Source organism: Salvelinus alpinus, chromosome 3 (assembly GCF_045679555.1).
Source record: "Salvelinus alpinus chromosome 3, SLU_Salpinus.1, whole genome shotgun sequence".
In the NCBI taxonomy this organism is placed as follows: domain Eukaryota; kingdom Metazoa; phylum Chordata; class Actinopteri; order Salmoniformes; family Salmonidae; genus Salvelinus; species Salvelinus alpinus.
Window position 1 is genome coordinate 12,313,968 of NC_092088.1, and position 27,508 is coordinate 12,341,475.

At 44.1% G+C, this 27,508-nt stretch overlaps 1 protein-coding gene across 1 annotated transcript in view; it reads right to left on the reverse strand.

The window, feature by feature from the left end:
* The window catches only part of LOC139570030 (voltage-dependent T-type calcium channel subunit alpha-1G-like), a 253,614-nt gene that overhangs the window by 211,254 nt on the left and 14,852 nt on the right, over positions 1–27,508 (reverse strand). Inside the window, 1 exon segment of the mRNA XM_071391473.1 lies at positions 390–523. Within this exon segment, the coding sequence (XP_071247574.1) occupies positions 390–523 (134 nt within the window).

Genomic DNA, 27,508 nt, shown 5'->3' on the forward strand with positions numbered 1-27,508 from the left:
CACACACACACACAGATACACAGTGTGCTGAGAAATGCTCTTTGGCAGTGATTATAATTACTTTCCTTTTCAGAAACAGACACTACCTCAGAACACTCCTAAACGGAACTAGCAACCGTTGCCAGGAGGTGTATACCCGACAACCCGTTACCTTGGTTACTATTATCTGAGTTTGGCTGTGGGTTCTTGTGAGGGAGACAGGGTTGGCGTTTTTGCAGACACTGCAACAATGTGAAACAAAGGGATGCACACCCACACACACACTAAGCCCCATGTTATCCAGACAGACTGTATGTAGGCTCTCTCTCTCTCTGTCGTTGTCGTGATTCACAGCATGTTCTGGCGACGGACTCCCTCCGTCCCTGTGTGAGTGTGAGAGTGCGACTCACCCGGCCAGCACGATGAAGAAGTCGAGTCTGTTCCAGGTGTCTCCTAGATAACACTTCTTGCCGAAGATGCCCAGCGCCACCATCTTGATGACCATCTCCACCGCAAAGAACGCAAAGATGAAGTCATCAAAATCCTATCCAGAGAGAGACAATATGAATGTAAATATCACTGTATTAACTCAATACAATAGTTGACAAGACAGTTCAAGAAATTCACATCCCATTCCTTCAATATGAAAAAAGAGAAATAAATATTAAAGTGAAATCGAATCTAATCCGATTGTGTTTGTCACATGTGCCGAATACAACAGGTGTGTAGACCATACAGTGAAATGCTTACTTACGAGCCCTTAACCAACAATGCAGTTAAAAAAATAAGAGATTACAAATGTTTTACTAAATAAACTAAAGGTAAAAAAGTAACACAATAAAATAACAATAACGAGGCTATATACAGGAGGTACCGAGTCAATGTTTTTATTTATTTATTTTATTTTATTTTATTTAACCTTTATTTAACCAGGTAGGCAAATTGAGAACACGTTCTCATTTACAATTGCGACCTGGCCAAGATAAAGCAAAGCAGTTCGACACATACAACAACACATAGTTACACATGGAGTAAAACAAACATATAGTCAATGATACAGTGAAAAAAAATAAAAAATAAGTCTATATACAATGTGAGCAAGTGAGGTGAGATAAGGGAGGTGAAGGCAAACAAATATATGTATAAATAAATAAAAATATAAAAAGGCCATGGTGGCGAAGTAAATACAACACAGCAAGTAAAATAAAACTTAAAACACTGGAATGGTTGGTTTGCAGTGGAAGAAAGCGCAAAGTAGAGACAGAAATAATGGGGTGCAAAGGAGCAAAATAAATAAATAAATACAGTAGGTAAAGAGGTAGTTGTTTGGGCTAAATTATAGATGGGCTATGTACAGGTGCAGTAATCTATGAGCTGCTCTGACAGCTGGTGCTTAAAGCTAGTGAGGGAGATAAGTGTTTCCAGTTTCAGAGATTTTTGTAGTTCGTTCCAGTCATTGGCAGCAGAGAACTGGAAGGAGAGGCGGCCAAAGGAAGAATTGGTTTTGGGGGTGACCAGAGAGATGTGCGGGAGTACAGGTTAGTCCAGGTCATTGAGGTAATATGTACATGTAGGTAGGGGTAAAATGACTATGCATAGATAATAAACAGAGAGTAGCAGCAGTGTAAAAGACGGGTCTGGGTAGCCATTTGATGAATTGTTCAGCAGTCTTATGGCCTGGGGGTAGAAGCTGTTAAGGAGCCTTTTGGACCTAGACTTGGCGCTCTGGTACCGCTTGTCATGCGGTAGCAGAGAGAACAGTCTATGACTTGGGTGGCTGGAGTCACTCCACTCTCTCTCTCTCTTTATCTAGCTCTCCTCTCTTTCTCTCTCTCTCTCTCTCTCTCTCTGTCTCTCTCTCTCTCTCTCTCTCTTTCTCTCTCTCTCTCTCTCTCTCTTTATCGATCTCTCCTCTCTCTCTCTCTCTTTATCTAGCTCTCCTCTCTTTCTCTCTCTCTCTCTCTCTCTCTCTCTCTCTCTCTCTCTCTCTCTCTCTCTCTCTCTCTCTCTTTCTCTCTCTCTCTCTCTCTCTCTCTCTTTATCGATCTCTCCTCTCTCTCTCTCTCTTTATCGATCTCTCTCTTTATCTCTCTCCTCTCTCTCTCTCTCTCTCAATTCAATTCAATTCAATTCAAGGGGCTTTATTGGCATGGGAAACATGTGTTAACATTGCCAAAGCAAGTGAGGTAGGTAATATACAAAAGTCAAATAAACAATAAAAATGAACAGTAAACATTACACATACAGAAGTTTCAAAACAATAAAGACATTACAAATGTCATATTATATATATGCAGTGTTGTAACAATGTACAAATGGTTAAAGCACACAAGTTAAAATAAATAAACATAAATATGGGTTGTATTTACAGTGGTGTTTGTTCTTCACTGGTTGCCCTTTTCTTGTGGCAACAGGTCACAAATCTTGCTGCTGTGATGGCACACTGTGGAATTTCACCCAGTAGATATGGGAGTTTATCAAAATTGGATTTGTTTTCGAATTCTTTGTGGATCTGTGTAATCTGAGGGAAATATGTCTCTCTAATATGGTCATACATTGGGCAGGAGGTTAGGAAGTGCAGCTCAGTTTCCACCTCATTTTGTGGGCAGTGTGCACATAGCCTGTCTTCTCTTGAGAGCCATGTCTGCCTACGGCGGCCTTTCTCAATAGCAAGGCTATGCTCACTGAGTCTGTACATAGTCAAAGCTTTCCTTAAGTTTGGGTCAGTCACAGTGGTCAGGTATTCTGCCACTGTGTACTCTCTGTTTAGGGCCAAATAGCATTCTAGTTTGCTCTGTTTTTTTGTTAATTCTTTCCAATGTGTCAAGTAATTATCTTTTTGTTTTCTCATGATTTGGTTGGGTCTAACTGTGCTGTTGTCCTGGGGCTCTGTGGGGTGTGTTTGTGTTTGTGAACAGAGCCCTAGGACCAGCTTGCTTAGGGGACTCTTCTCCAGGTTCATCTCTCTGTAGGTGATGGCTTTGTTATGGAAGGTTTGGGAATCGCTTCCTTTTAGGTGGTTGTAGAATTTAACGGCTCTTTTCTGGATTTTGATAATTAGTGGGTATCGGCCTAATTCTGCTCTGCATGCATTATTTGGTGTTCTACGTTGTACACGGAGGATATTTTTGCAGAATTCTGCATGCAGAGTCTCAATTTGGTGTCTCTCTCCCCCTCTCTGTCTCTCCCTCTTTATCTATCTCTCCTATCTCGCTCCCTCTCTTTCTCTATCGTTCCTTTCTCTTTCTCTCTCTCTCTCTCCAAAGTTCACAGGAAGTAGTGCAGAAGAGACACATTAAGACGAAGGAGATACTGACTCATCACACAAACACAAACAAGTGTTTAATAAAAGTAAATACTTCTCTTTGCATACTAGTTCAGAGTAAACAGTAGAGGATTAAGATGGTAATATTTGGTAATCTCCTCCCCCTCTCCTTTGCTCTCTTCCCCCTCTCCTCTCCTCCACCTCTCCTCCCCCTCCTTCTCCTTCTCCTCTCCCCCCCTCTCCTCTCCTCCACTTCTCCTCCCCCTCTCCTCTCCTCCACCTCTCCTCCCCCTCCTCTCCTTTTCCTCTCCTCCCCGTCTCCTCTCCTCCCCCTCTTTCTCCTTCTCCTCTCCCCCCTCTCCTCTCCTCCACCTCTCCTCCCCCTCCTCTCCTTCTCCTATCCTCCCCGTCTCCTCTCCTCCCCCTCTCCTCTCCTCCACCTCTCCCCCCTCTCCTCTCCTCCATCTCTCCTCCCCCTCTCCTCTCCTCCCCCTCTCCTCCCCCTCCTCTCCTTCTCCTCTCCTCCCCGTCTCCTCTTCTCCCCCTCGCCTCGCCTCTCCCTCTCCTGTACTATCCTCTAAAGAGGTTAATTCCTTCCTCATCACTTGTGTATGATTACTCATCTATTTTACATTGGTTAAACTCCCTCTGTCAGGCTGGTAGAACATACCCCACGGCCCTTAGGGTGACAAACACACCTGAGATTTCTAGCGAACTGGAATCTATTTGCTTAAGCACTGAGCCCTGAGGCATCCCAAAGGTCTGAGTGACTGTAAACACACTGAATAGACAAACACATATGACTATAGTGTCTATAGGGCTAGAATGTAAATAGAGATTTGCAGGAGAGATGTAGGAGATGTGCAGGAGATCTACAGGAGATGTGTAGGAGATCTACAGGAGATGTGTAGGAGAGCTACAGGAGATATGCAGGAGAGCTACAGGAGATATGCAGGAGATGTGTAGGAGATCTACTGGAGATATGCAGGAGAGCTACTGGAGATGTGTAGGAGAGCTACAGGAGATGTGTAGGAGAGCTACAGGAGATATGTAGGAGAGCTACAGGAGATATGCAGGAGAGCTACTGGAGATGTGTAGGAGAGCTACAGGAGATGTGTAGGAGAGCTACAGGAGATATGTAGGAGAGCTACAGGAGATATGCAGGAGAGCTACAGGAGATGTGTAGGAGAGCTACAGGAGATGTGTAGGAGAGCTACAGGAGATATACAGGAGATGTGTAGGAGAGCTACAGGAGATGTGTAGGAGAGCTACAGGAGATGTGTAGGAGAGCTACAGGAGATATGCAGGAGATGTGTAGGAGATCTACGGGAGATATACAGGAGATCTACAGGAGATATGCAGGAGAGCTACAGGAGATCTACAGGAGAGCTACAGGAGATATGCAGGAGAGCTACAGGAGATCTACAGGAGAGCTACAGGAGAGCTACAGGAGATATGCAGGAGAGCTACAGGAGATCTACAGGAGATATGCAGGAGAGCTACATGAGATATACAGGAGATCTACAGGAGATCTAGAGGAGATGTGCAGGAGATCTACAGGAGATCTACAGGAGATATGCAGGAGAGCTACATGAGATATACAGGATATCTACAGGAGATCTAGAGGAGATGTGCAGGAGATCTACAGGAGATCTACAGGAGATATGCAGGAGAGCTACATGAGATATACAGGAGATCTACAGGAGATCTAGAGGAGATGTGCAGGAGATCTACAGGAGATCTACAGGAGATATACAGGAGATCTACAGGAGATGTGTAGGAGATCTACGGGAGATATGCAGGAGAGCTACAGGAGATCTACAGGAGATCTAGAGGAGATGTGCAGGAGATCTACAGGAGATCTACAGGAGATGTGCAGGAGATCTACAGGAGATAGGCAGGAGATGCGCAGGAGATCTACAGGAGATAGGCAGGAGATGTGCAGGAGATCTACAGGAGATAGGCAGGAGATCTACAGGAGATAGGCAGGAGATCTACAGGAGATAGGCAGGAGATCTACAGGAGATAGGCAGGAGAATAGTGAAGGAGATCTAGAGGACATGTGCAGGAGAATAGTGCAGTTCACAGTCAATCACCTGCAGCAGTATCTGTGGGTGATGAGTCAATGCAATGTCCTCCCTAACTCCCTGTTCACACATAGAGAGACACACATGTACGAACAAATACACACACACACACACACACACACACACACACACACACACACACACACACACACACACACACACACACACACACACACACACACACACACACACACACACACACACACACACACACACACACACACACACACACACACACACACACAGAGGAAACACCAGTGGCCTGTGCTCACACACTCCACTCCTCTTTTTCTCTCCTTCACTAGTCTATCTCTCTCTATCGCTCTCTCTCTCTCTCTGTCTCTCTCTCTCTCTCTGTCTCTCTGTCTCTCTCTAAGGTAGTGAGCTTATTAAATCAACTTCTAAATCACTGCTCCATATCTATATCTATACTACAGCCCTGCACCGGCATGAATTAGAAATCTGAGCCCTACCCATGCCCACGATATTCAGGCCCTATCCTACCCAGTCCTTCTGCCAAATTGAAAGCCCATCCCGAAATCAGAAATAACTAGTTAGTCCATTAGCTGCTCCTCTCAGTGTGCTACTAGCTCTGCATGCACTCTGCTCATGTCGGCTCTGAGTCTGTGATTAACCATAGCAATGGCTCTGAGTCTGTGATTAACCATAGCAATGGCTCTGAGTCTGTGATTAACCATAGCAATGGCTCTGAGTCTGTGATTAACGATAGCAATGGCTCTGAGTCTGTGATTAACCATAGCAATGGCTCTGAGTCTGTGATTAACCATAGCAATGGCTCTGAGTCTGTGATTAACCATAGCAATGGCTCTGAGTCTGTGATTAACCATAGCAATGGCTCTGAGTCTGTGATTAACCATAGCAATGGCTCTGAGTCTGTGATTAACCATAGCAATGGCTCTGAGTCTGTGATTAACCATAGCAATGGCTCTGAGTCTGTGATTAACCATAGCAATGGCTCTGAGTCTGTGATTAACCATAGCAATGGCTCTGAGTCTGTGATTAACCATAGCAATGGCTCTGAGTCTGTGATTAAACATAGCAATGGCTCTGAGTCTGTGATTAACCATAGCAACGGCTCTGAGTCTGTGATTAACCATAGCAATGGCTCTGAGTCTGTGATTAACCATAGCAATGGCTCTGAGTCTGTGATTAACCATAGCAATGGCTCTGAGTCTGTGATTAACCATAGCAATGGCTCTGAGTCTGTGATTAACCATAGCAATGGCTCTGAGTCTGTGATTAAACATAGCAATGGCTCTGAGTCTGTGATTAACCATAGCAATGGCTCTGAGTCTGTGATTAACCATAGCAATGGCTCGGAGTCTGTGATTAACCATAGCAATGGCTCTGAGTCTGTGATTAACCATAGCAATGGCTCTGAGTCTGTGATTAACCATAGCAATGGCTCTGAGTCTGTGATTAACCATAGCAATGGCTCTGAGTCTGTGATTAACCATTGCAATGGCTCTGAGTCTGTGATTAACCATAGCAATGGCTCTGAGTCTGTGATTAACCATAGCAATGGCTCTGAGTCTGTGATTAACCATAGCAATGGCTCTGAGTCTGTGATTAACCATAGCAATGGCTCTGAGTCTGTGATTAAACATAGCAATGGCTCTGAGTCTGTGATTAACCATAGCAATGGCTCTGAGTCTGTGATTAACCATAGCAATGGCTCGGAGTCTGTGATTAACCACAGCAACAGCTCTGAGTCTGTGATTAACCATAGCAACGGCTCTGAGTCTGTGATTAACCATAGCAATGGCTCTGAGTCTGTGATTAACCATAGCAATGGCTCTGAGTCTGTGATTAACCATAGCAATGGCTCTGAGTCTGTGATTAACCATAGCAATGGCTCTGAGTCTGTGATTAACCATAGCAATGGCTCTGAGTCTGTGATTAACCATAGCAATGGCTCTGAGTCTGTGATTAACCATAGCAATGGCTCTGAGTCTGTGATTAACCATAGCAATGGCTCTGAGTCTGTGATTAACCATAGCAATGGCTCTGAGTCTGTGATTAACCATAGCAATGGCTCTGAGTCTGTGATTAACCATAGCAATGGCTCGGAGTCTGTGATTAACCACAGCAACAGCTCTGAGTCTGTGATTAACCATAGCAACGGCTCTGAGTCTGTAATTAACCATAGCAACAGCTCTGAGTCTGTGATTAACCATAGCAACGGCTCTGAGTCTGTGATTAACCATAGCACCGGCTCTGAGTCTGTGATTAACCACAGCAACAGCTCTGAGTCTGTGATTAACCATAGCAACGGCTCTGAGTCTGTGATTAACCATAGCACCGGCTCTGAGTCTGTGATTAACCACAGCAACAGCTCTGAGTCTGTGATTAACCACAGCAACAGCTCTGAGTCTGTGATTAACCATGGCCACGGCTCTGAGTCTGTGATTAACCATAGCAACGGTTCTGAGTCTGTGATGAACCATGGCCATGGCTCTGAGTCTGTGATTAACGATGGCCACGGCTCTGAGTGTGTGATTAACCATAGCAATGGCTCTGAGTCTGTGATTAACAATGGCCACGGCTCTGAGTCTGTGATTAACCATAGCAATGGCTCTGAGTCTGTGATTAACGATGGCCACGGCTCTGAGTCTGTGATTAACCATAGCAACGGTTCTGAGTCTGTGATTAACCATAGCAACAGCTCTGAGTCTGTGATTAACCATAGCAACAGCTCTGAGTCTGTGATTAACCATAGCAACGGCTCTGAGTCTGTGATGAACCATGGCCACGGCTCTGAGTCTGTGATTAACCATAGCAACAGCTCTGAGTCTGTGATTAACCATAGCAACAGCTCTGAGTCTGTGATTAACCATAGCAACAGCTCTGAGTCTGTGATTAACCATAGCAACGGTTCTGAGTCTGTGATTAACCATAGCAACAGCTCTGAGTCTGTGATTAACCATAGCAACAGCTCTGAGTCTGTGATTAACCATAGCAACAGCTCTGAGTCTGTGATTAACCATAGCAACGGCTCTGAGTCTGTGATTAACCATAGCAACAGCTCTGAGTCTGTGATTAACCATAGCAATGGCTCTGAGTCTGTGATTAACCATAGCCACGGCTCTGAGTCTGTGATTAACCATAGCAACAGCTCTGAGTCTGTGATTAACCATGGCCACAGCTCTGAGTCTGTGATTAACCATGGCCACGGCTCTGAGTCTGTGATTAACCATAGCAATGGCTCTGAGTCTGTGATTAACAATGGCCACGGCTCTGAGTCTGTGATTAACCATAGCAATGGCTCTGAGTCTGTGATTAACAATGGCCACGGCTCTGAGTCTGTGATTAACCATAGTAACGGCTCTGAGTCTGTGATTAACCATAGCAACAGCTCTGAGTATGTGATTAACCATAGCAACAGCTCTGAGTCTGTGATTAACAATGGCCACGGCTCTGAGTCTGTGATTAACAATGGCCACGGCTCTGAGTCTGTGATTAACAATGGCCACGGCTCTGAGTCTGTGATTAACAATGGCCACGGCTCTGAGTCTGTGATTAACCATAGCGATGGCTCTGAGTCTGTGATTAACCATAGCAACAGCTCTGAGTCTGTGATTAACCATAGCAACAGCTCTGAGTCTGTGATTAACCATAGTAACGGCTCTGAGTTGGTGATTAACAATGGCCACGGCTCTGAGTCTGTGATTAACCATGGCCACGGCTCTGAGTTGGTGATTAACAATGGCCACGGCTCTGAGTCTGTGATTAACAATGGCCACGGCTCTGAGTCTGTGATTAACCATGGCCACGGCTCTGAGTCTGTGATTAACCATGGCCACGGCTCTGAGTCTGTGATTAACAATGGCCACGGCTCTGAGTCTGTGATTAACCATAGTAACGGCTCTGAGTCTGTGATTAACCATAGCAACAGCTCTAAGTCTGTGATTAACCATAGCAACAGCTCTGAGTCTGTGATTAACAATGGCCACGGCTCTGAGTCTGTGATTAACCATAGCCACGGCTCTGAGTCTGTGATTAACCATAGCCACGGCTCTGAGTCTGTGATTAACCATAGCAACAGCTCTGAGTCTGTGATTAACCATGGCCACGGCTCTGAGTCTGTGATTAACCATGGCCACGGCTCTGAGTCTGTGATGAACCATGGCCATGGCTCTGAGTCTGTGATTAACGATGGCCACGGCTCTGAGTGTGTGATTAACCATAGCAATGGCTCTGAGTCTGTGATTAACCATGGCCACGGCTCTGCTTGGTATGCTCTGCTCAATGACGAGACATGAGAGCGCAGTGAGCTGTTACTTTTCGCCCTCCAAACCCCAACAATAATAATCTCTCCTGTTTAATATTTGACAAGGTTGAAGCACTTCTGACACCATGTTAAGATCTTCGTCAGATATGACTGTACTGCGCAGCAGACCACGAACAAACCGCTCAGCTTCAAAATGTTAGAGATCAAATTAGTGATACTCGAGTCCTGCCAGTATCTGTATTTGTATTTTTAACGGATCCCCAAGGCAGCAGCTACTCTGACTGGGGTGCAGCAAAATGAAGGCAGTTATATTATTTTAAAAACATTACAACACATTCATAACAGATTTCACAACACACTAAGTGATTCAATTTATTACATTTATTTTTCCCCTCAAAAACAAGGTTTTGGGATTTAAAAAATAAATACAAAATAAATAACTGAAATATCAAATTTACAATTGAAGTCGGAAGATTACATACACCTTAGCCAAATACATTTATACTCAGTTTTTCACAATTCCTGACATTTAATCCTAGTAAAAATCCCCTGTCTTAGGTCAGTTAGGATCACCACTTTATTTTAAGAATGTGAAATGTCAGAATAATAGTAGAGAGAATTATTTATTTTATCACATTCCCAGTGGGTCATAAATGTACATACCCTCAATTAGTATTTGATAGCATTGCCTTCAAATTGTTTAACTTGGGTCAAACATTTCAGGTAGCCTTCCACAACCTTCCCACAAAAAGTTGGGTGAATTTTGGCCCATTCCTTCTGACAGAGCTGGTATAACTGAGTCAGGTTTGTAGGCCTCCTTGCTCACCCACGCTTTTTCAGGTCTGCCCACAACTTTTCTATGGGATTGAGGTCAGGGCTTTGTGATGGCCACTCCAAAACCTTGACTTTGTTGTCCTTAAGCCATTTTGCCACAACTTTGGAAGTATGCTTGGGGTCATTGTCCATTTGGAAGACCCATTTGCGACCAACCTTTAACTTCCTGACTGATTTCTTGAGAAGTGGCTTCAATATATCCACATAATTATCCTCCCTCATGATGCCATCTATTTTGTGAAGTGCACCAGTCCCTCCTAAAGCAAAGCACCCTCACCACATGATGGCATTCTTCGGCTTGCAAGCCTCCCCCTTTTTCCTCCAAACATAACGATGGTCATTATGGCTAAACAGTTCTATTTTTGTTTCATCAGACCAGAGGACATTTCTCCAAAAAGTACAATCTTTGTCCCTATCTGCAGTTGCAAACCGTAGTCTGGCTTTTTTATGTTGATTTTGTAGCAGTGGCTTCTTCCTTGCTGAGCGGCCTTTCAGGTTATGTCGATATAGGACTCGTTTTACTGTGGATATAGATACTTCTGTACCTGTTTCCTCCAGCATCTCCACAAGGTCCTTTGCTCTTGTTCTGGGATTGATTTGCACTTTTTGCACCAAAGTACATTCATCTCTAGGAGACAGAACGTATCTCCTTCCTGTATGATGGCTGAGTGGTCCCATAGTGTTCATACTTGCATACTATTGTTTGTACATATGAACGTGGTACCTTCAGGCGTTTGAAAATTGCTCCCAAGGATGAACCAGACTTGTGGAGGTCTACAATTTTTATCTGAGGTCTTGGCTGATTTCTTTCAATTCTCCGATGATGTCAGGCAAAGAGGCACTAAGTTTGAAGGTCGGCCTTGAAATACATCCACAGGTACACCTCCAATTGACTCAAATTATGTCAATTAGCCTATCAAAAGCTTCTAAAGCCATGCCATCATTTTCTGTAATTTTCCAAGCTGTTTAAAGGCGCAGTCAACTTAGTGTTTGTGAACTTCTGACCCACTGGAATTGTGACACAGTGAGTTATAAGTGAAATAATCTGTCTGTAAACAATTGTTGGAAAAATTACTTGTGTCATGCACAAAGTAGATGTCCTAACCGACTTGCCAAAACTAGTTTATTTAGTGTAGGTAAACTTCTGACTTCAACTGTACATAAGTTTTCAGACCCTTTACTTAGAACTTTGTTGAAGCACATTTGGCAGCGAATACTGCCTCGGGGTCTTCTTGGGTATGACGCTACAGGCTTGACAAATATTTATTTGGGGAGTTTATCCCAATATTTTCTGCAGATCCTCTCGTGCTCTGTTAGGTTGGATGGGGACAGTCTCTGCACATTTATTTTCACTGAAGTCTAACAAAACAGCCCACACAATATTTTTATCATCAATTTCACTCAGTCACTCATCAGTCATTTGTGTAAGTGCTATGCTTGTTGAATGTCTTTCCCTATAAGTGTGCTGAACATCTGTTGTCAATTTGTTTACAGTAAAATATCATTGTATCTGGTCAAACAAAATAGATTTTTGGTTCCAACCGCCGTATATTTGTGAGACACAGAGTAGGTGAACGGATGATCTCCGCATGTGTGGTTCCCACCGTGAAGCATGGAGGAGGAGGTGATGGTGTGTGGGGGTGCTTTGTTGGTGACACTGTCTGTGATTTATTTAGCATTCAAGGCCCAACTAACCAGCATGGCTACCACAGCATTCTGCAGCGATACGCCATCCCATCTGGTTTACGCTTAGCGGGACTATCATTTGTTTTTCAACAGGACAATGACCCAAAATACACCTCCAGGCTGTGTAAGGGCTATTTGACCAAAAAGCAGAGTGATGGAGTGATGCATCAGATGACCTGGCTTCCACAATCACCCAAACTCAACCCAATTGAGATGGTTTAGGGTGAGTTAGACAGCAGAGTGAAGGAAAAGCATCCAATAAGTGCTCAGCATATGTGGGAACTCATTCAAGACTGTTGGAAATTAAATCCTCATGAAGCTGGTTGAGAGAATGCCAAGAGTGCGCAAAGCTGTCATCAAGGCAAAGGGTGGCTATAATGAATAATCAAAAATATAAACATATTTTTATTTGTTAAACACTTTTTTGCTTACTACTATGATTCCTTGTGTTATTTCATAGTTTTGATGTCTTCACTATTATTCTACAACGTAGAAAATAGTCTAAATAAAGAAAAAACCTTGAATGAGTAGGTGTGTCCAAACTTTTGACTGGTACTGTACATTATCAATCATTTCACATGTGTTATCCAGATACTGACTGTTAGCACTTCGAGGTATATATGTGACCCCAGGCGCATGTCGCGGGTCATTACTTCACGGGAGAGCCGGTCGTACGTAAACTTTTTTTAAAAATCAAAATGCGTTTTTTGGCAGAAATGCTTCTCAAACATGTGAACTTTCATGTGCTTGTATGCCATCTGTAAAAATGTATACAATTGTTAAATTACGAGCCTAGTTGATTTAGCCACAGAAAAAGTCAACAACCTTCCCGCTTGCCATGATTGGCTGAGATAATGAGTGGGCTGGACATGCTGAAAGATGAGTTTGGATTGGTCTACCATACAGCTCGCTTCTGGCAATTTGAGCTTGGTTTGTGTGTTGGTAATCCTGTCTAACATGTTTAAAAAAATATGTATTGCGTAGTAAAACGTAAATATTGCGCTCCCCTTTCTGGAGGACCGAGTTCAGTGGAATTAGAGTATGATAGCTAAGTAAGAAATTGGTTTCCGTTCAAGTTAAAGTGTACTGTTAGCTAGCTAATGTTAACTGACTGGCTCGATAGCTAACTTTATGTGTATGATCTTATTATTCATATCTCAGAGCCATTTGCTTGACTAGCTAACATTGAACCTGGCTGGTTAGCTACCTGCAGATTCATGCAGGGTAGTAATGTCATGAGTTGGGATTATGGTTCATTGTTTAGCTAGCTACATGTCTTTAATAAAGACTCCACGATGCAAATAACCATTTCGGGTGCATTCCTAAATTCCGTCGAGCCATCTACTCCGATTTCAGAGCACTCTCGTTTGAGTGCGCCAGAGCGCAGAATAACTGAATACTTTACGAATGCTCAACACCAGTTGAATATGGCCAGTGTCAGTAAAAGTAGGCAAAAAATGGCAATTAAATTGTTGCCAGCAGCACAGATATAGTCACCAACACTCTGGATAACATGAAAACAGCCTAACCAGCTCTGCTAGGGCAAGTAAAATGGTCAGAGTTTGGGTGGGGGATAAAGCTTAAGAGGGTGTGAACGATGCTGAATGGGGGTAGACAAAGAAGAGCTCTCCAGTAGGTTCCAACACATTCTCAAAAGTGAGGTTTCAAAGCATAATTACTTCCCCATTGTTCCTCAAATGCAGTGTATGATATACCATATTGAAGCTCCGTGTCTCTGCTTTTATCCAACGTGAAAAACACAATTTAAAGTTTTGCTAGATAAGACCGAATCAAGGTGGCCGGTCACATATCAGTTTCCCACAATAATGGGCTTTAGGTGAGGCAGATGAACCTGTAGCCATATTACTTCAACAGTATTTAACATGAGGTCCTCTCTAATCTTTACAGGAATGTGGATCTGAATATAAACAGCAACACCTCCACAACTGTCATTTCTATCTTTTCTGCAAATGGTATAACCTTGTATTGCTACCACTGTATCATCAAATGTCTTGTCTAAGTGAGTTTCAGAGATAGAATATGATTGCCATCTGTTACTAGCAAGTTATTAATTTCATGAACCTTGTTTCTTAAGCTACATATGTTAAAGTGGGCTATTTTGAGCACTTTTCTGGGATGCTTGCTTGTTTTCATTGCTTTACTGGGAAGTAGATATTCTGATGTTATTAAAGTTAATGCAGTGTGAGCTGTTAGAGAGATATACATTGGATTACTTACATTGTGACTACCAATGCCTCTGGTATAATGTACATTTGCTATAGCATTATGATGACTCAGCGACACAATGGTAGGGATTAAATGAGCTGGGCTTGGGTCATTGATAGGTCATTGTCTCAATGCAGCCTTATAATGCCGTGAAAGGATCCAGAAACCTTGAAAAATGATTTGGGTGGATCCCATTCTCCTTATAAAATGTGTTTTGTTTCCAAAAGGTATTGAAATTGTCAAACAAAGGTATACCCATTAAGCTGCAATAATCACGTAGCCAGTTGTGAAGAGAAAGAATCCTGCTAAAGTGTTCAATGCCACGATTCAGAGAGGGCACTGGGCCAGATATGATGGGTCTTTTGTTACTGTCTAGCAGAGAATCAATCAGCTCTTTGAAATCTAGCTTCAACTGTTCAGAGCTGCCTTTCATGATGTCATTAAAACCCACATAGACTAGGATAGAATCAATGTCCATGTCCGGGCGTAATACATTCAGGAGCAGCTTAGTAATGTCATTTACTCGAGCTCCGGGATAGGACATTGTTTTTGCACCAGGAACAGTGACATTTCTTACCATGGAGCTGCCCAAAATCACTGCTGGCGAGAAGGACTAGGAAATCCGCCCACTCCTACGCTTCACAGGATTCGGAGAACCCTTTAAGGATGGGCGAGAGGCAGGATAACTTGAGCCCATAGCTCCCGGCGCCTGGTGCAGGCCTCCGACAAATGGAGAAGCCCTGCTCGATCCAGAGCAGGGACAGATTAGGGCCCTACCCGGCCCTAACCCAATTTATCATGCCGGGGCCCGTCAGGCTGGGGTGGGGTAGCAGGACTCTAATCTATACACATCTTGTTCTTTTTTCTGTAAGAGGTCATCTGATGCATTACTCTTATTATGTCTCTGCAGTATCTCTCTCCATTAATGGCACAGTGCTGCATAGCACTGCTGTACTTCTATCTCTATGGTGCTTCGTCACCTTGGTTACAATTGTCTGAGTATAAACCCAAACAATGACTGTGTGCGAGTGACTAAGCTTATGGTATGAGGAGGAATGTAAACACCCACACACACACACACACACACACACACACACACACACACACACACACACACACACACACACACACACACACACACACACACACACACACACACACACACACACACACACACACACACACACACACACACACACACACACACACACACACACACACACACACACACACACACACACACACACACACACACACACACACACACACACACACACACACTTTCTCTATCTCTCTGAGTGGCCTGCACTAAGGATGACTATACTGTAGCCTCCGAACCTTGTCTATTTGGATTAGATCATAGGACCCCTGTGTTCAATTGACCCTATAAGTGTCTATGATAATGATACGGATTCATCAGAGCAGTTGACTCCTGACCTGCGACTATAACCTTGGCCTTAGATTCAGTGGATGCTGACTATCTGTACAGACTTCACATCCCTTGCTGTCTCTTCCTGGCCGGCTCCCCTCTCTCCACTTGGATTCTCAGCCTCTGACCTTATTACAGGGGCTGAGTCACCGGCTTACTGGTGCTCTTCCATGCCGTCCCTAGGAGGGGTGCGCCACGTCGTGCCACTCTTTTTTTTCTATACTCGACTTGAGTGGGTTGAGTCACTGACGTGATCTTCATGTTCGGGTTTTGCCGCCCCCTCAGACTCGTGCGGTGGAGGAGAGCTTCGTGGGCTATACACAGCCTTGTCTCAGGGTAGTAAGTTGGTGGTCTGTTGATATCCCTCTAGTGGTGTGGGGGCTGTGCTTTGGCAAAGTGGGTGAAGTTATGTGAAGTTATACAGTGTGCGAGGTTATATCCTGCCTGGTTGTCCCTGTCCGGGGTATTGTCAGACAGGGCCACAGTGTTCCCCGACCCCCGTCTCAGCCTCCAGTACCTATGCTGCAATGTGCCAGGGGGCTAGCGTCACTCTTTTCTGTCTCTCTCTCTCTCTCTCTCACCGTCCGTATCTCTCTCTCCCTTCCTAGTGCACCTGCTGTCTCGACCTCTGAATGGTCGGCTATGAAAAGCCAACTGAACATTTACTCCTGAGGTTCTGACCCGTTTCACCCTCTACAACCACTGTGATTATTATTATTTGACCCTGCTGGTCATCTATGCACATTTGAACATGTTGTAGAACGGCCATGTACTCTTAAAATCTCCACCATGCAGAGCTAAAAGAAGACTGGCAACCCTTCAGGGAGGAAGAAAGCGCGAGAGAGAGCAGTGAGAGAGAGAGAGGGATAAATTATCTCAACAGAGAAAAATGCCCTCCTGTGTGCTACCTACAGTAGCCCCCCTTGGCATTTTTCCTATTTTGTTGCCTTACAACCTGGAATTAAAGTAGATTTTTGGGGGGTTTGTATCATTTGATTTACACAACATGCCTACCACTTTGAAGGTGCAACATTTTTTTATTGTGAAACAAACAAGAAATAAGTTTAAAAAACTGAAAACTTGAGCGTGCATAACTATTCACCCCCCCAAAGTCAATACTTTGTAGAGCCACCTTTTTCAGCAATTACAGCAACAGGTCTCTTGGGGTATGTCTCTATAAGCTTGGCACATCCAGCCAATGGGATTTTTGCCCATTCTTCAAGGCAAAACTGCTCCAGCTCCTTCAAGTTGGATGGGTTCCGCTGGTGTACAGCAATCTTTAAGTCATACCACAGATTCTCAATTGGATTGAGTTCTGGGCTTTGACTAAGCCAATCCAAGACATTTAAATGTTCCCCTTAAACCACTAGGGTGTTGCTTTAGCAGTATGCTTAGTGTCATTGTCCTGCTGGAAGTTGAACCTCTGTCCCAGTATCAAATCTCTGGAAGACTGAAACAGGTTTTCCTCAAGAATTTCCCTGTATTTAGCGCCATCCATCATTCCTTCAATTCTGACCAGTTTCCCAGTCCCTGCCGATGAAAAACATACCCACAGCATGATCGTGCCACCACCATGCTTCACTATGGGGATGGTGTTCTCGGGCTGATGAGAGGTGTTGGGTTTGTGCCAGACATAGCGTTTTTCTTGATGGCCAAAAAGCGAAATGTTTGTCTCATCTAACCGGAGTACCTTCCATATGATTGGGGAGTCTCCCACATACCATTTGGCGAACACCAAACGTGTTTGCTTATTTTTTTCTTTAAGCAATGGATTTTTTCTGACCACTCTTCCATAAAGCCCCGCTCTGTGGAGTGTATGGCTTAAAGTGGTCCTATGAACGGATATTCCAATCTCCGCTGTGGAGCTTTGCAGCTCCTTCAGGGTTATCTTTGGTCTCTTTGTTGCCTCTCTGATTAATGCCCTCCTTGCCTGGTCCATGAGTTTTGGTGGGCAGCCCTCTCTTGGCAAGTTTCTTGTGGTGCCATATTCTCTAAATGTTTTAATAATGGATATAATGGTGCTCTGTGGGATGTTCAAAGTTTCGGATATTTTTTAATAACCCAACCCTGATCTGTACTTCTCCACAACTTTGTCCCTGACCTGTTTGGAGAGCTCCTTGGTCTTCATGCTGCCGCTTGCTTGGTGGTGCCCCTTGCTTAATGGTGTTGCAGACTCTGGGGCCTCTCAGAACAGATGTATATATACTGAGGTCATGTGACAGATCATGTGACACTTAGATTGCACACAGGTGGACATCATTTATCTAATTATGTAACTTCCGAAGGTAATTGATTGCATCAGATTTTATTTAGGGGCTTCATAGCAAAGGGGGTGAATACATATGCACACACCGCTTTTCATTTTTTGAATTGTTTTGAATTTTTTGAAACAAGTTATTTTTTTCATTTCACTTCACCAATTTGGACTATTTTGTGTACAGTTGTGGCCAAAAGTTTTGAGAATGACACAAATATTAATATTCACAAAGTCTGCTGCCTCAGTTTGTATGATGTCAATTTGCATATACTCCAGAATGTTATGAAGAGTGATCAGATGAATTGCAATTAATTGCAAAGTCCCTCTTTGTCATGCAAATGAACTGAAACCCCAACAAACATTTCCACTGCATTTCAGCCCTGCCACAAAAGGACCAGCTGACATCATGTCAGTGATTCTCTCGTTAACACAGGTGTGAGTGTTGACGAGGACAAGGCTGGAGATCACTCTGTCATGCTGATTAAGTTCGAATAAAAGATTGGAAGCTTCAAAAGGAGGGTGGTGCTTGGAATCATTGTTCTTCCTCTGTCAACCATGGTTACCTGCGAGGAAACACGTGTCGTCATCATTGCTTTGCACAAAAAGAGCTTCACAGGCAAGGATATTTCTGCCAGTAAGATTTCACCTAAATCAACCATTTATCGGATCATCAAGACCTTCAAGGAGAGCGGTTCAATTGTTGTGAAGAAGGCTTCAGGGCGCCCAAGAAAGTAGCATCTCCTAAAGTTGATTCAGCTGCGAGATCAGGGCACCACCAGTACAGAGCTTGCTCATGAATGGCAGCAGGCAGGTGTGAGTGCATCTGCAAGCACAGTGAGGCAAATACTTTTGGAGGATGGCCTGGTGTCAAGAAGGGCAGCAAAGAAGCCACTTCTCTCAAGGGAAAACATCAGGGACAGACTGATATTCTGCTAAAGGTACAGGGATTCGACTGCTGAGGACTGGGGTAAAGTCATTTTCTCTGATGAATCTCCTTTCCGATTGTTTGGGGCATCTGGAAAAAAGCTTGTCCGGAGAAGACAAGGTGAGCGCTACCATCAGTCCTGTGTCATGCCAACAGTAAAGCATCCTGAGACCATTCATGTGTGGGGTTGCTTCTCAGCCAAGGGAGTGGGCTCACTCACAATATTGCCTAAGAACACAGCCATGAATAAAGAATGGTACCAACACATCCTCCGAGAGCATCTTCTCCCAACCATCCAGGAACAGTTTGGTGACGAACAATGCCTTTTCCAGCATGATGCAGCACCTTTACATAAGCCAAAAGTGATAACTAAGTGGCTCGGGGAACAAAACATCGATATTTTGGGTCCATGGCCAGGAAACTCCCCAGACCTTAATCCCATTGAGAACGTGTGGTCAATCCTCAAGAGGCGGGTGGACAAACAAAAACCCACAAATTCTGACAAACTCCAAGCATTGATTATGCAAGAATGGGCTGCCATCAGTCAGGATGTGGCCCAGAAGTCAATTGACAGCGTGCCAGGGCGGATTGCAGAGGTCTTGAAAAAGAAGGGTCAACACTGCAAATATTGACTCTTTGCATCAACTTAATGTAATTGTCAATAAAAGCCTTTGACACTTATGAAATGCTTGTAATTACACTTCAGTATTCCATAGAACATCTGACAAAAATATCTAAAGACACTGAAGCAGCAAACTTTGTGGAAATTAATATTTGTGTAATTCTCAAAACTTTAGGCCACGACTGTATGTCCATTACATGACATCCAAATAAAAATCCAATTAAATTCCAGGTTGTAATGCAACAAAATAGGAAAAATGCCAAGGGGGTGAATACTTTGGCAAAGCACTGTATATCCCCCCACTAGAATCCCCATACTTCAATGAAGACAGCTTCTCCATCCTGGATTGGAAATAATCAACAATCGATAATTCCCAGGCCAAGGGACATGTACTAGTCTGTTGAGACCTAATATGCCAGAATTGGACAAGACACTGACACCCTCAGCACACAGGGGGACAAACACCTACCTGGAGGTGACAGCATTCCCTACTTCATATGCCCCGTGTCATGCCGCTAGCCCTTTCTGTGAATTGACTAGCAGAGATGTGAACAACCCCCCTACCTCTCCTGTTAGGAGGGGAGGGGGGCAGTTTTACGACCTTACAACCACTTCGTAAATACCACAGACACTCTCCCTGACCATGCAATTGAGAGAGAGTTTCACAGTAAGACAAACTAAATTGAAAGACAAACTAAACTCCCTCTCTCTCTATACTCCCTCTCTCTCTCTATACTCCCTCTCTCTATACTCCCTATCTATACTCCCTCTCTATACTCTCTCTCTATACTCCCTCTCTATACTCCATCTCTATCTATATACTCCCTCTCTATACTCCCTCTCTATACTCCCTCTCCATACTCACTCTCTACACTCACTCTCTCTCTATACTCCCTCTCTCTCTATACTCCCTCTCTCTCTATACTCCCTCTCTCTCTATACTCCCTCTCTCTCGACTCCCTCTCTCTCTATACTCTATATATCTCTATACTCCCTCTCTCTCTACGCCCTTTCTCTCTATACTCCATCTCTCTACTCTCTCTCTATACTCCATCTCTCTCTATACTCCATCTCTCTACTCTCTCTCTATACTCCATCTCTCTCTATACTCCCTCTCTATACTCCCTCTCTCTCTATACTCCCTCTCTCTCTCTATACTCCCTCTCTCTCTATACTCCCTCTCTATACTCCCTCTCTATACTCTCTCTCTATACTCCCTCTCTATACTCCATCTCTATCTATATACTCCCTCTCTATACTCCCTCTCTATACTCCCTCTCTATACTCACTCTCTCTACTCACTCTCTCTCTATACTCCCTCTCTCTCTATACTCCATCTCTCTATATACTCCCTCTCTCTACTCCCTCTCTCTCTATACTCCATCTATCTCTATACTCCCTCTCTCTCTACTCCCTCTCTATCTACTCCATCTCTCTCTATACTCCCTCTCTCTCTACTCCCTCTCTCTATACTCCCTCTCTCTATACTCCCTCTCTCTCTATACTCCATATCTCTCTATTCCCTCTCTCTATACTCCATCTCTCTACTCCTTCTCTCTCTATATACTCCATCTCTCTACTCTCGCTCTACTCCCTCTCTCTATACTCCATCTCTCTACTCCTTCTCTCTCTATACTCCATATCTCTACTCCATCTCTCTCTATACTCCCTCTCTGTCACGCCCTGACCATAGTAAGCTGTTTATTCTCTGTGTTGGTTGGGGCGTGATAGTGACTTGGGTGGGTAATCTAGGTGAATTTGTATGTCTATGGTGGACTAATATGGTTCCCAATCAGAGGCAGCTGTTGTCTCTGATTGGGGATCATATTTAGGTAGCCATTTCCTCATTTGTGTTTGTGGGATCTTGTCTATGTTTAGTTGCCTGTCAGCACTATTTGCATAGCTTCACGTTTCGTTCGTTGATTTGGTTGTTTTTGTTCGGTGTTCATTTATTAAAAGGAATATGTACGCCTACCACGCTGCACCTTGGTCTCATTCGAACGACGGATGTGACACTCTCTCTCTATACTCCCTCTCTCGCTACTCTCTCTCTCTCTCTACTCCCTCTCTCTCTACTCTCTCTCTCTCTATACTCCCTCTCTCGCTACTCTCTCTCTCTCTCTACTGCCTCTCTCGCTACTCTCTCTCACTCTCTACTCTCTCTCTCTCTATACTCCCTCTCTCTCTACTCTCTCTCTCTCTATACTCCCTCTCTCTCTACTCTCTCTCTCTCTCTACTCCCTCTCTCTCTACTCTCTCTCTCTCTATACTCCCTCTCTCGCTACTCTCTCTCTCTCTCTACTGCCTCTCTCGCTACTCTCTCTCACTCTCTCACTCTCTAAAAGAAGGGTCAACACTGCAAATATTGACTCTTTGCATCAACTTAATGTAATTGTCAATAAAAGCCTTTGACACTTATGAAATGCTTGTAATTATACTTCAGTATTCCATAGAACATCTGACAAAAATATCTAAAGACACTGAAGCAGCAAACTTTGTGGAAATTAATATTTGTGTAATTCTCAAAACTTTAGGCCACGACTGTATGTCCATTACATGACATCCAAATAAAAATCCAATTAAATTCCAGGTTGTAATGCAACAAAATAGGAAAAATGCCAAGGGGGTGAATACTTTGGCAAAGCACTGTATATCCCCCCACTAGAATCCCCATACTTCAATGAAGACAGCTTCTCCATCCTGGATTGGAAATAATCAACAATCGATAATTCCCAGGCCAAGGGACATGTACTAGTCTGTTGAGACCTAATATGCCAGAATTGGACAAGACACTGACACCCTCAGCACACAGGGGGACAAACACCTACCTGGAGGTGACAGCATTCCCTACTTCATATGCCCCGTGTCATGCCGCTAGCCCTTTCTGTGAATTGACTAGCAGAGATGTGAACAACCCCCCTACCTCTCCTGTTAGGAGGGGAGGGGGGCAGTTTTACGACCTTACAACCACTTCGTAAATACCACAGACACTCTCCCTGACCATGCAATTGAGAGAGAGTTTCACAGTAAGACAAACTAAATTGAAAGACAAACTAAACTCCCTCTCTCTCTATACTCCCTCTCTCTCTCTATACTCCCTCTCTCTCTCTATACTCCCTCTCTCTATACTCCCTATCTATACTCCCTCTCTATACTCTCTCTCTATACTCCCTCTCTATACTCCATCTCTATCTATATACTCCCTCTCTATACTCCCTCTCTATACTCCCTCTCCATACTCACTCTCTACACTCACTCTCTCTCTATACTCCCTCTCTCTATACTCCCTCTCTCTCTATACTCCCTCTCTCTCTATACTCCCTCTCTCTCGACTCCCTCTCTCTCTATACTCTATATATCTCTATACTCCCTCTCTCTCTACGCCCTTTCTCTCTATACTCCATCTCTCTACTCTCTCTCTATACTCCATCTCTCTCTATACTCCATCTCTCTACTCTCTCTCTATACTCCATCTCTCTCTATATTCCCTCTCTATACTCCCTCTCTCTCTATACTCCCTCTCTCTCTCTATACTCCCTCTCTCTCTATACTCCCTCTCTATACTCCCTCTCTATACTCTCTCTCTATACTCCCTCTCTATACTCCATCTCTATCTATATACTCCCTCTCTATACTCCCTCTCTATACTCCCTCTCTATACTCACTCTCTCTACTCACTCTCTCTCTATACTCCCTCTCTCTCTATACTCCCTCTCTCTCGACTCCCTCTCTCTCTATACTCTATATATCTCTATACTCCCTCTCTCTCTACGCCCTTTCTCTCTATACTCCATCTCTCTACTCTCTCTCTATACTCCATCTCTCTCTATACTCCATCTCTCTACTCTCTCTCTATACTCCATCTCTCTCTATACTCCCTCTCTATACTCCCTCTCTATACTCACTCTCTCTACTCACTCTCTCTCTATACTCCCTCTCTCTCTATACTCCATCTCTCTATATACTCCCTCTCTCTACTCCCTCTCTCTCTATACTCCATCTATCTCTATACTCCCTCTCTCTCTACTCCCTCTCTATCTACTCCATCTCTCTCTATACTCCCTCTCTCTCTACTCCCTCTCTCTATACTCCCTCTCTCTATACTCCCTCTCTCTCTATACTCCATATCTCTCTATTCCCTCTCTCTATACTCCATCTCTCTACTCCTTCTCTCTCTATATACTCCATCTCTCTACTCTCGCTCTACTCCCTCTCTCTATACTCCATCTCTCTACTCCTTCTCTCTCTATACTCCATATCTCTACTCCATCTCTCTCTATACTCCCTCTCTGTCACGCCCTGACCATAGTAAGCTGTTTATTCTCTGTGTTGGTTGGGGCGTGATAGTGACTTGGGTGGGTAATCTAGGTGAATTTGTATGTCTATGGTGGACTAATATGGTTCCCAATCAGAGGCAGCTGTTGTCTCTGATTGGGGATCATATTTAGGTAGCCATTTCCTCATTTGTGTTTGTGGGATCTTGTCTATGTTTAGTTGCCTGTCAGCACTATTTGCATAGCTTCACGTTTCGTTCGTTGATTTGGTTGTTTTTGTTCGGTGTTCATTTATTAAAAGGAATATGTACGCCTACCACGCTGCACCTTGGTCTCATTCGAACGACGGATGTGACACTCTCTCTCTATACTCCCTCTCTCGCTACTCTCTCTCTCTCTCTACTCCCTCTCTCTCTACTCTCTCTCTCTCTATACTCCCTCTCTCGCTACTCTCTCTCTCTCTCTACTGCCTCTCTCGCTACTCTCTCTCACTCTCTACTCTCTCTCTCTCTATACTCCCTCTCTCTCTACTCTCTCTCTCTCTATACTCCCTCTCTCTCTACTCTCTCTCTCTCTCTACTCCCTCTCTCTCTACTCTCTCTCTCTCTATACTCCCTCTCTCGCTACTCTCTCTCTCTCTCTACTGCCTCTCTCGCTACTCTCTCTCACTCTCTACTCTCTCTCTCTCTATACTCCCTCTCTCTCTACTCTCTCTCTCTCTATACTCCCTCTCTCTCTACTCTCTCTCTCTCTCTCTCTACTCCCTCTCTCTCTACTCTCTCTCTCTCTATATCTCTCTACTCTCTCTACTCCATCTCTCTACTCCATCTCTCTCTATACTCCCTCTCTCTCTCTACTCCCACTCTACTCTCTCTCTACTCCCTCTCTCCTCTCTCTCTACTCCCTCTCTCTCTCTCGCTCTCTCTCTCTACTCAATTCAATATACTTTATTGACATGTCAAGTTAAATTACTTACATTGTCAAAGTATACATATAACTAAAATGGTGGGACCAACAGCAATAATAACAGTAGTAGTGGAAATGGGATTACCATTAACAGCAACTACAACAACAATATTAATGAGAACAACAATACATTAAAGCAATAGTAGGAGACCAGTCTCAACATGACTGAGAAGACACATGACATGGTATGAAAGACAAAACAAAACTAAATGGAAAATACTATTGACATTACATTGCACTTTTTCACTGGCTGTCCCAAATGTTGGCTTTTCACCCAATAAATATTATATATTATATAGTTTCAAATTCTTTGTACTGAATGATAATTTGGGGAAATAAATATTCTCTTAGGTCTGAGTATTTGTCACAGTGTAATAGGAAATGCAGCTCTGTCTCTACCTCTCCCCTGGAGCAGAGTGAGCACAGCCTGTCCTCTCTGGGCAGCCAGGTTTGTCTGTGACGACCAGTCTCTATAGCCAGACTGTTCTCACTGAGTCTGTACCTAGTCTGTGTTTTCCTCAGTTTTCTATCAGTCACAGTGGTCAGATAGTCTGCCACCATGTACTGTCTGTTTAGGGCCAAATAGCACTGAAGTTTACTTAGATTTTTTGTGTTGTCTTTCCAATAGGTGATATATTTTTCTTTTTGTTTTGTGATGATTTGTTTGGGCCAGATTTTCTGAGTGATGTCTTGAGGCTCTATGGGGTTGGTTTGGGTTGGTGAAATGAGCCTCAGAACCAGCTGGCTGAGGGGACTCTTCTCTTGTTTCATCTCTTGACATTGTAGAGCTGTGTGATGGAATGTTTTGGGGTCACTTGTTTTTAGATGTTTGTAAAATGTGATGGCTCTTTGTTCGAGTAAGGAGGAGGTATTGGCCAATAAGGAGGGGGTATTGGCCAAATTCTGCTCTACATGCGTTATTTGGAGGTTTTCTTTCCACTTGCAATACAGTCTTGCAAAACTCTGCATGCAGTATTTCGATTGGATGTTTGTCCCATTTGGTAAATTCATTATTAGACAGCGGACCCCATACTTCGCTGCCATATAGAGCAATTGGTTCAATAACTGATTAGATTTTGTTCTGCCAGATTCTAATTGGAATTTTAATTATCCTTTTAATGGCATAGAATGCTCTTCTTGCTTTGTCTCTCAGCTCGTTCACAGCCATGTGAAAGCTACCTGTGTTGCTGATATTTAGTCCTAGATACGTGTAGTTTTTGGTGTGTTCTAATAGAACTGTGTCCAAATATAATTTATATTTGTCATCCTGATTTCTGGACCTTTTTTGGAACATCATTATATATATATTTTTTAATTAATTGTCAGAGTCCAGTTCTGACAGAACCTGTGATTAACGGTCAGAGCCCAGTTCTGACAGAACCTGTGATTAACGGTCAGAGCCCAGTTCTGACAGAACCTGTGATTAACGGTCAGAGCCCAGTTCTGACAGAACCTGTGATTAACGGTCAGAGCCCAGTTCTGACAGAACCTGTGATTAACGGTCAGAGTCCAGTTCTGACAGAACCTGTGATTAACGGTCAGAGCCCAGTTCTGACAGAACCTGTGATTAACGGTCAGAGCCCAGTTCTGACAGAACCTGTGATTAACGGTCAGAGCCCAGTTCTGACAGAACCTGTGATTAACGGTCAGAGCCCAGGTCTGACAGAACCTGTGATTAACGGTCAGAGCCCAGGTCTGACAGAACCTGTGATTAACGGTCAGAGCCCAGTTCTGACAGAACCTGTGATTAACGGTCAGAGCCCAGGTCTGACAGAACCTGTGATTAACGGTCAGAGCCCAGGTCTGACAGAACCTGTGATTAACGGTCAGAGCCCAGGTCTGACAGAACCTGTGATTAACGGTCAGAGCCCAGGTCTGACAGAACCTGTGATTAACGGTCAGAGCCCAGGTCTGACAGAACCTGTGATTAACGGTCAGAGCCCAGTTCTGACAGAACCTGTGATTAACGGTCAGAGCCCAGGTCTGACAGAACCTGTGATTAACGGTCAGAGCCCAGGTCTGACAGAACCTGTGATTAACGGTCAGAGCCCAGGTCTGACAGAACCTGTGATTAACGGTCAGAGCCCAGGTCTGACAGAACCTGTGATTAACGGTCAGAGCCCAGTTCTGACAGAACCTGTGATTAACGGTCAGAGCCCAGGTCTGACAGAACCTGTGATTAACGGTCAGAGCCCAGTTCTGACAGAACCTGTGATTAACGGTCAGAGCCCAGGTCTGACAGAACCTGTGATTAACGGTCAGAGCCCAGGTCTGACAGAACCTGTGATTAACGGTCAGAGCCCAGTTCTGACAGAACCTGTGATTAACGGTCAGAGCCCAGTTCTGACAGAACCTGTGATTAACGGTCAGAGCCCAGTTCTGACAGAACCTGTGATTAACGGTCAGAGCCCAGTTCTGACAGAACCTGTGATTAACGGTCAGAGCCCAGTTCTGACAGAACCTGTGATTAACGGTCAGAGCCCAGGTCTGACAGAACCTGTGATTAACGGTCAGAGCCCAGGTTCTGACAGAACCTGTGATTAACGGTCAGAGCCCAGTTCTGACAGAACCTGTGATTAACGGTCAGAGCCCAGTTCTGACAGAACCTGTGATTAACGGTCAGAGCCCAGTTCTGACAGAACCTGTGATTAACGGTCAGAGCCCAGTTCTGACAGAACCTGTGATTAACGGTCAGAGCCCAGTTCT